General features: G+C 45.3%; 1 protein-coding gene across 1 annotated transcript in view; it reads left to right on the top strand.

The window, feature by feature from the left end:
• Nucleotides 1-788: 788 nt before the first annotated feature.
• Nucleotides 789-10,128, top strand: part of QARS1 (glutaminyl-tRNA synthetase 1) — a 242,690-nt gene continuing 233,350 nt past the window's right edge. Inside the window, exon 1 of the mRNA XM_086939337.1 lies at nt 789-923. Coding sequence (XP_086795463.1) covers nt 810-923 — 114 coding nt within the window. The 5' untranslated portion in view covers nt 789-809. The remainder of the gene's footprint in view (nt 924-10,128) is intronic.

Genomic DNA, 10,128 nt, shown 5'->3' with positions numbered 1-10,128 from the left:
TGTCCCGCTACCCCTTTCCCTACCAGAGACTAGAATTGAGAGGACCCTCGTGTCCCGATCTCACTGTATCGCTGATATCCTTGCTTCAAGAATCGTATATAAAGAGTGTTGACCTCATCCTTGTGTGGTGTCCATCTGTGGGGGGGAAGTTACTTGTCTGTACGATCGCTGGAGACGGCCCTCTCCGGAGGCCTCTCCCCTTGTCCTCGGCCGGCCTTCCAGGTCCCCGTCTAACATCCACATTTTGTGATTCTGGGCAAATCACTTAATCGCCCCTTGTCTGAATGTGTAATGTAAAGAGGGGGTGCTCATGTAAAGTGCTCCAATACAATCGGGTCGAGTTTGCGCTATATAAATATGCAACAACAAAAAAAACTCCATACATGCCAATAAACCCGATTCAGGCGGGAGACTACTGATTTTTCAAGCCAAAAATGGCTTTATTTTAGCTGTCTCCTCACTGAAATTGCATTTGCTACAATAGAAGTCAATGGGGAATTTTCATTCTCCCGATTTATATTTTAAATCTCCCAAGTCCCTGTCCTAAAATGTTGGCATGTATGCAACTCAACCAAAGAGACACACAAGAACACATCAGGGTGGGGTTAGTCCGTTCTCCGTTTCAACCACAGCCTCAAATAAAGCTCTTATCACCTACGAAATTAATCCTTGCTCCGTTCATAGGCTGCAAAGTCTCCAGCCTCTTATCCTGATTGGTCAGACTCTTCTTCCGCGAACGCCCCTTCGCGAGTGACTGTAAATCGTTTGTGATTGGCTGAAGCTTCCTTTTCTTTTTTGCCGGCTGCAAGATGGCGGCGGAGAGCGTGTCCCTGTTCACAGCCATCGGGCTGAGTGAGCAGAAGGCTCGGGAGACGCTCAAGAACGAGGCGCTGAGCGCACTGCTCCGGGACGCGGTGCTGCAGGTACAGCCGAAGGGCGCGCTTGTTCAAGCTTCTGCCGCCTTGGGTCCTGCATCGCTGTCACGCAAGGGAACGCCTGCCAGAAATAGGAAGTCCCCATGGGAAGTTGTATTACCTAATCATTGCGGCCATCTTGGATTGGGATGAGCCCAGTCTGTTGTTTAAGGGCGTCCATGTTGGAATGGTATAAGTTTCACCTAATAGTCACTGATGTAAACATTTAATGGAAACCTGGGTGTCAAATCAGTTGTCATTGGCTGGTATAACGGTATTTCCCGTGGGGTTAATAACTTGTGAATAAATACCTGTGCGTCCTCGTGCAGCATTTGTTCAAAGCAACCTTAATTTTAGGGGTGTCTTCAATGGCTTGTTTGATCCTGGGCAACTGACCTGTGCATTTGACATGTCAGCACTTTAAAACAGGCTTAATCAGTGCTGTAAATGAGCAGCTACAGAGTGCCTGCACTTCATAGCACTGGTGCAATACTTTTTAATAGGAGAGTACCTGCATTTCTCATTACCAAACACACTCCAGAATAGTGAGTACCTATTCTTTTGTACTAGGTTTTAAGGAATAAACGCACACCAAGCACATTTTCTGAAGCCAAAGCCTCCGCATGTTTTTCATTCACGTTTTCAGGGCTGTTTCTTGGCAGTTGACTGGATTTGCACTGCACTAGGTAAGGTGCTCGTGAAGCTCCATATTTCAAGAACCCTGCTATACTGAAGTGTCCCGCTCCAGGTTCCTGACAGCTATATCTTTGACATCCTATAAAGTTTTTTGAGAGTGGCTCATCCTTTGAGTGAGTAAAATGTGTCTAGGAAACACTATGCAAGACATTGGGACATCTCGCCTGCCTCGTGACTGGGGCAGGAGACACAAATGCAGAACAAATCTACAAAATGTGGGATGGTTGGCCACCCCAGTAGTATTTAATGCTAATAGTTATGAGAAAGTGCATTCTAGAATGTCCAGGAGCCCAAAAATATGGTGCTATGCTCCAACTTATGTTGGCACAAACCCTGATATCTTTAAGGGAAGCTGTAGTTAGGCAGTTCTTGTTCTGCGAATCCTCTCCTGTAATTGCAGTTCTGAGTTGTGTACTTAGATGAGGTTATTTCTATAATAAAGTAGATTGTTTACTGAGCTAAAAAGAGAGTAAAGCTGAAATAGAATGAACTTGACATTTATTGTCAGAAGATGTGAGTGGCGTTGATCTCAGGACATGCACATTCAAACTTTTGCCTAAGTTCTGATGTTTAACAGCAAATTTTTTTTCCTTCAGTTGGGTTTCAAATATCCATAGACTATCTTTTCCAAATTGGGTGAGCATGAAAAAAAGGCTCTGTTCATGGAATAGAGTGTTACTTGAATAGTTTCTGTCATCGAAGAACCCAAGCAGAAGAGTTTAGGCACCATAACGTATTGTAATATGACATTAAGTTAGGATTTGCTCGTGGGCATATGAGGTGTAGGTTCAGCTGGCAGCAGCAGTCTAAGTTAAGGCTATCTCACAGAATAGGGAACAATTTGAACAAAGTGTGGTTACCTCAACCCTGATGGCATAAAAAATTGGATGTCTTGAGAACGCAAGAAGGGCTTTCTTAATAAAGGTGATGCTGGTTCCCTTCCCTCCTAGTACTGCAAATTTGAATGTGGCTAACCAAAAAATCCCTTTACTTTCGATATCGGGCAACAATCTCACTAGCTCCATAACTGATGTAATATAGAATACATATTAAAACTTATAAATAATGTTAATCCTACTTGGACAGAGTAGCTGGAAATTGGCAGCTCACTGCCTCCTGCTTTTTGTATCAAGGATGTTTAAAGTTCTTTCCATTGTGGGTGCTATGTTAGAAGGTGACGTGGTCAATCTAGTGGTACGCCTATCATTGTTGTTTGCATCTTTTCAGGCATTGAGAATAGTATTTTTTTTATTTCATACAGGTTATTGTGAAGCGAGATCTTTGTTGGCACCTCATTTACAGTGACATGTCCCGTTAAAGCTGTTATCGCTTTCTTTCTCATTGCCCAGTTTAGGTTTTCTGTTCCTTTGTGCTAGTATTGTATAAGGGCAGCAGTCCGCAGAGGTCCTCTGATTTTTCTTCTATTTCTTTTCTGTTCCCCCCCCCAATCCGGCTGACACAGAACATGTTCTCAGTGATGTTATGAAATCCATCAGGTAATTGCAGTCCTATGTGGCTTTCAGATATGGGTTAATCAGTGATCTACCCTGAACCGTGGAACCTATATTTAGTGCACCCCATGTTGTGCTCATGAAGTCTCACTAGCACCTCTACATTTTGAAGGTTGCTGTTTATAGCTTTGCAGGTGGAACAGAGACCATGTGAGGACAAACAGATTTACATTCAGGCACTCGCCTTTCTGTTAAAGATCTGCTGAAGTTTTATAATTGAGTCGTAGTTCACTAAACTCGAGCAAGGAAAGCTAGATTTTGAAGCCTACATGTCCGGGTTACTGTGCTATTTTAATCTATGTCGGTGATTCTCTACCTGTGGTCCTTGAATCTCTGGGGTTTCTTGACCACTACTCGGGGATACCCAACCGTCCAGAAAATTAAATATTAGTAGATTGATCAAATGTATACACTCAACAAAGTAAAGTTGAAAATGTTAAAACTCTCAATATATGAAGGGATTTACAACATAAGCCTAAAATTGAAGTTAGTATTCTTAGCTAAATTAGTGCTAGCAGTACAAATATAACAAACAGTAGTACATTATTAACGTTTACATTCACCACAATCCATACATTTGGGGAAAAAATGAACTACATATCATTTGAGGGTTTTTGCCACTCAGGAAGCGTGCCGCTTCATTATATTAGGTTATGCCAAGAAGATTAAGATTAAATTTCAGTAGTCACTTGTGTTCTTAAGCCATTTTCAGCAGAGGCACCCAATATGCGTGTTTATCCCTTTTCAAAAACGAGGCCGATGGTATGGATCAGTGTTTGTACCATGCCAACCTTTTAGAAATTCCAACAAAGGAAGTAGGCACAGATTCATCCTTGTATGTTTGCACTTCCCAGCCAGAGACATGGGGCTATTCAAATATTTCTGTGGTTGTTTGATCATAAATTTCAGATGTCATCCAAGCATGCTTTGTTTTCAAAAACTAGTCTAACTTGTTTGGTCGCTTTTTAAACTAAGTTTGTGGTAATGTCTTATCCCAAAGATCTTCCAACTGAAAGTTACATAGGATGTTCTAAAAATGCACTTTTCAGGGATTTACATAATTTGCTCATGAGTTGTTCATCTCGCACCATATGTTGGGTTTTTCATGGAAGTTTAGAGAGATCACGGTTGAAAGCATATTGATGTCTTCAAGAAACCAGACTTCTTTTTCTAAATTAAGTTCTAGATGTGCGTGGGCCTGTAGCATCAGATGGCCCAAACAAAGTGCTATAAGTAAGGCGTTGTGCTAAGTCGGCACATCAGGAGGATTTGACCTGCAATGGAGTGACACCATATAAAAGTTGGCACAGGCTTTAGGTGAATTATCCCTAAGGTGGGAGTTGACCCACACAGCATAATGGGCAGATAGACAGAAATAGGAGTTGAAGGCTTAGGCCTTAACCTTTCAGAGTGGCCTGGTGTAAAATGACTCCCCCCCCCCCCTCCCCCCCCTATGTTAAAAAAACATGGGCAGCTCTTTATAAGCAGAAATATACTTCATTTTAACATTTTCCACATACAAACGGCCTTTTTATATGCATTGGTGCCTTCTCCTTATTTATGGTTAACTTATTAATCTGGTATGCTTATTAATGGAGCAGTATGCTCTCAGTTGTATAAGTGACTTCTGAGACATACAGCCGTCCGATCTGATATTACACTGCCATCAGCATACTGCAGAATTGAAATAGGCTGACCATCCCCTTTTGGGGGGGGGCAGCAGGTTCACTTTATTGAAAGCTATTTTGAGGTCTTCTATATATTAGAGGAAAATCAGAGGTGCTAGGATGCACCCCAGGTTTAGCCCTCGGTTAGTATAAATCTTCTCGATTGTAACACATGAACCCCAAAGTGACTTTTACCCACATATCAGAATAACGTGCCTATGGTGGCTTTTGACAGTTATGACGTCATAACCCATCCTGCTAATTTTGAGCATAAATGACACACAATGTATGTCTGAAATCAAGTGAATGAGCCCCTTATTGTGGTGTTTTGTTTGAGAAGCCATGGTAATCAATAAAGTTGTTTTCACAGTACGGCTAAAAAAACAGTTGAAAAGAATAGGAAAAGCTTATTGTTTCTAACCCAGGCTTCTCTATCTTAAAGTAAGACCTTGACAAAACAACTTTCCTTCTCTCAAGTAAAGCTGATGGTTGATAGTTCGCCATTTTTAGTCCAATGCTGCATATGGTAGCATATGTGCTTGTAAGACTCTTGTGTTCAGTAAAGTGCTTGGAAACCCTCCCACTGCTTGCTGTTCGTTGGTATCATGGTCTCTCTTCATTGCTGCCTTCTTATTGTGCAAAGCTTGCGACGCGTCACTTTGTTTTCTTTCTGTGGCACACAAACCAAGGCCAGATTAGTTTTGTTTGATTTGTGTCTCTCTGCTCACGCTGTGATTCAGGTATTATTTCTTGTTTTAAAAGAAGGGAAAAAAACAAACGGAAGTCAATGCTGGCCACATTATTGAGCTTTTAAAATATCTTCCCACCTTGTCCCTATTTCTTCTACCCTGCCACCCAGCCCTCCATCCTGTTTCTTTTCCCATCTAGTCCTAGTTTCTTTGCCCCCCCCCCCCCAACTACCCAACCTCCCCTTTCCCTCAGTACAGAAAAAAAGTGCTATAAAGTGGCCAACACTGCCTGCTTTATAGCACTTCTTTTAACCTTCCCATTTTTTTAAACCCCCCACACCCAGCTGATTGTGTGATGCAATATGGACTGTTTGGGTCAATGTTTAAGGTTTTTCTGGGGGAGGAGTCACTGCACTGGAGACTGACAGGCTTTCTGGCTCCACACAGACGGTGCAATTTGGATCTGACGGGGAAATGGATGCCAGGGCTGCTGTTTTCCAGCTCTGCCTGGGTCAGGTTTGCATCTGTTATCTACACCGTATCTCTAGGGCACGCTTCCTGACTTTGGTGCAGTGAAAGTTGCTGGTTTGCTGACTGCTTCAAGCAATGCTATGTTGCTGATGCAGTATCGGAATTCCTCTCTATCTGCTGGTGCCCCTGCTTGCTGTTGCCATCTGCCACTGATAGCACTGATGTGCCAGTAGGAATCGTTATGTCTGGTCACTACCATATTTGATCCACCTCCATGAAACACTACAAGGCTGTTGTGGCAGGAGACTGATCTCAACACCTACCTGAGGCATATCTGAGTTGTTGCAGGTGGTCGGCCTGGTTGTATTTACACTGCTTCCTTGAATTGTTTTCCAGAGCTAATTCTTGTTTACATTTTTTTTTTTTTTTAAAACACTATGATGTGCTCAGCGCTGACTGAGTCATAGTTCATTTTTAAATATTCTCCCCACACTTTCCCTATATCTTCTTCCTCAACCCACACCGGTTTCTTCTCCCTACTCCTGTCCCCTCTATCTGTTTCTTCCCTTCCGCCTCCTGTCTCCGTTTTATTCTCATTCCAGTCTCTATGTATTCTCCCCTATCCTGACAGATGGGAGGAAAAAGAGGACCATGAAGGGGCCAGCGATTTTGGCTTCATGGATTTAAATTTTTTTTCTTTACTGTCCCGTTATTGCCAAAACCAATAGCTCTGCCATAGATGAAACCTAATGGCTTTCATGTTTGGGGATGGTGCCAAAACCCCAACCTTTCCTACCTCACTTCAGTCTATCAGTCTACCACCTATTCCACTCAAGTGTACCCTACTCCATATTCCAATCTATCTAACTTCACCCTACCCAATGTATCTCACTCCACTCTACCCACACTCCACCCCCACTCCAGTATCTACCCCATCCTAATCTCTCCACTCCAATCTACCCCACCCCACACAACTCTACTACAACCCACACACCCCAGTCTACCCCAAACCACTCTACTGTACCTCACTTGAATCCCTTCTGTCTCAATTAAATCCCACTGCAATGTATCTCACTCTACCCGCTATGCTCTGCTCTGTTCTACCCTGCTCTACCCTTATACCGTAAGCCCTGCTGAACAACATGGCTAAAACATATTGCCTAAGCCAATAGGCGAGACCTATTGGCTTTGCCAATGCTTGTTCCTTTTGGCTATGCACTCCATGAGAGTGCATGTGGTTTCCAGCTTTCTTCTTTGTGTGCTTCACCCCACCCCGACGTTGCTATGTCTCGCCCATGTGCTTTTCGCTCACCAGCATGCTTCTCTTCCCCCACCCACTCTCGTTATGTTCTTGCCTGTGTGGTAGGTAGGAGGAAGGCTCTTCCTGTTTGGCGAGCACTTACTCTGCTAGGCTCGTGTGCTGACTACTTTAGAATTTTAAAAATCCCGCTTTTTGTCATTTATTTTAAATATTATTTTTGATCGTTTTACCCTGGTTTTAACTCCCCGCGCGCACACTTGCACACTAAATTGGTTCCCCACCGCTACTTTGGCGACCCGGTCCCTCGCGCTCACGATTTGGTGAGCGCCATCTTGGGTGGGTGCAGGATACGCAGGACACTCCCGCGCTCTAGCAGTCAGGAGGACTGGCTAGAGCTCTACTTAAACCGAGCACGATCACGCGCAGCGTGTGCGCGCAGCGTGATCGCCGGAGTCACGCCAGAGTCCAGCCCGTCTGCGCCCGTCTGCGCTGAGGACGGGCTGGACCACTGGTCAGGATAAGGTAGGCTCCCACTCCTTTAAATATTCTCTACAGGATGTACTATGGCTCAAACCCACACCTGCCCCCTGCTTCCATCGGCACATCCCTAAAGACTTTCCAACACTTCTTGGTTGTGCTTGCTTTCAGATAGATGCGGAGGATCCTAAACTATCCTTCTCCCCCACTTTTCCGGAGTCATGTCCTCCTCCGTCACTCAAAGGGCAGTGCGAAAACTGCCTTCTCCTTAACGCTCGCTCGCTCATTAAGGACAACATTGTCTTTAAGGAGCTCGTTTTAGATAGGAAACCATCTTGGGTTTTTATCACCGAGACCTGGGCTAAAGACTCTTCAGGCCCTGATCTTGTAGAAGCGGTCCCTGAGGCCTACTGCTTAACACGACAGGACAGAATAGGCCGTGTTGGTGGTGGCCTGGCTATTCTGTATCAGGACAGGTTCCATTGCCACACTATACCTCTCTCTGACCCTAAGGATGTGTTCCAAGTTTTATATTTTTCCCTGTCTGACTCTTCCAATCCCGCGTTCAATGGGATTCTGATCTACCGGCCCTGGAGCAGGTTTTGGGCTGAAACTGATGCAGGTCCTGGAACCCTATTTCGGCCGACAAAATCTCACTATTCTAGGTGACTTCAATTTTCACCTAGAGTTGCTGGAGGCCCATGACACTATTTCCTTACTGGAAGTAATGTCAGCCTGTGGACTCACCCAACTGGTGAATGGCCCCACCCACCGAGCGGGGCACACGCTCGATGGAATCTTTTCGAATGATCAAAGGCTGACAGTCACCAACCCTTTCCATCTTTCTTGGTCGGACCATCTGGCCGTTCCCTTTAATATGACCCATCTGACTCAGGACTCTGTTAGAAGGGTCCCGAGTACTATGGAAGTGCGAAGGAACTTCAAAAACATCAGGGAAGATTCTTTCCATCCATGGACATCTAGCTTGTCCACTACTCATGAGACGGACGCCTCTTCAGCGGTCCTTAAATATGAAAAGACCATCTCGGAGGCCCTGGATGAACTGGCTCCAGCTAGGTCTTGCTATTCAGCCAGGAAAAGACCCTCAGCTCCCTGGTTCTCAGAACAACTAAGGCTTCGTAGACAGGAAGTAAGGAGACAGGAACGCCTATGGCACTCTAGCTGGGCCCCTAAGGATAGAGAAGCTCATAAGGTCCTGCTTAAAAACTACAAATTGGAAGTGATTAAGACCAAGCAAGAATACTTCACGGCCCTCACTTCCTCACTTTCGTCTCCTAGAGAGCTTTTCAGGATCGTTGACTCTCTTACCTCTCTCCAGATCCCAGACCCGGTGCTTGCCTCTCAGGAACTGTGCAACAAGATAGCTTCCTTCTTTCAGTCCAAAATTGCGGACATTTACATTGCCCTGGAGGCTCAAAGATCCTCTACCGCTGTGCCTTCGGTGCCCGCTCTCCTGGAGCCTGATGATGCTGAACCGTCTCGACTTCAGGATCTAGAATCCTTTCCTCCTCTCTCTTGTCAGGATCTTGAGATCCTGCTTAACAAAACTAAATCTGGCTCTCCGCTAGATGTCTGTCCGCTAAAGATCCTTAAGCAGTGCAGAGAATCCCTCCTTCCCCCACTGGTTGACATCATGAATAGGGCGATGAAGGAGGGCATTTTTCCCCAGCAGTGGAAAAATGCTGTGGTAAAACCTCTGCTCAAGAAGCCCTCTCTGGACCCTGGGGTACTAAAAAACTTTCGCCCCATCTCACTGCTCCCGGCTCCCGCGAAGATGTTAGAAGCCCATCTTAATAAACATCTGGCTGCTTTCGTGGAGAGCTCGGGCTGTTTGGATCTTTCCCAGCATGGATTCAGGAGGGAACATAGCACCGAGTCTGCCCTCACCATAGTGCTCGATAACATCCGCACACTGGTTGATGAGGGACAGACCTCCCTCCTGATCTTTTTAGATCTCACAGCTGCCTTCGACACCCTATCTCCCTCTGTGTTAACATCTCGACTGAGGGAGATTGGGGTTCGGGGGTCGGCCCTGGGACTCCTTTCCTCTTTTCTCGATCACAGAGAGCAAAGGGTGATGCTGGGCCCGTTCCTATCTCCATCCCTGTCTGTGCAATGTGGGGTCCCTCAAGGGTCAGTGCTTAGTCCTACCCTTTTTAACATTTATGTGACCCCCCCTTGCCAGACTTCTTAGATCTTTCGGGATGGAGGTAGTCTCCTACGCGGATGACACCCAGATCCTCGTCTCTCTCTCCCCCAGTCAGTTACGTCGACTGCCGCCAATTTTAGATCTTGTATGGAGGCAGTCGGCCAATGGATGATTCACAATTCATTGAAACTGAATGGGGAGAAGACGGAGGTGATGGTATTTGGAGGAAAGGAAGAGATCTGGTCTGCTGAGTGGTGGCCGAACTCACTGGG

Source organism: Lissotriton vulgaris, chromosome 9, assembly GCF_964263255.1.
Source record: "Lissotriton vulgaris chromosome 9, aLisVul1.2, whole genome shotgun sequence".
Lineage (NCBI taxonomy): Eukaryota > Metazoa > Chordata > Amphibia > Caudata > Salamandridae > Lissotriton > Lissotriton vulgaris.
Note: the sequence above shows the minus strand (reverse complement) of the source record. Positions and strands in the feature narration are given on the sequence as shown.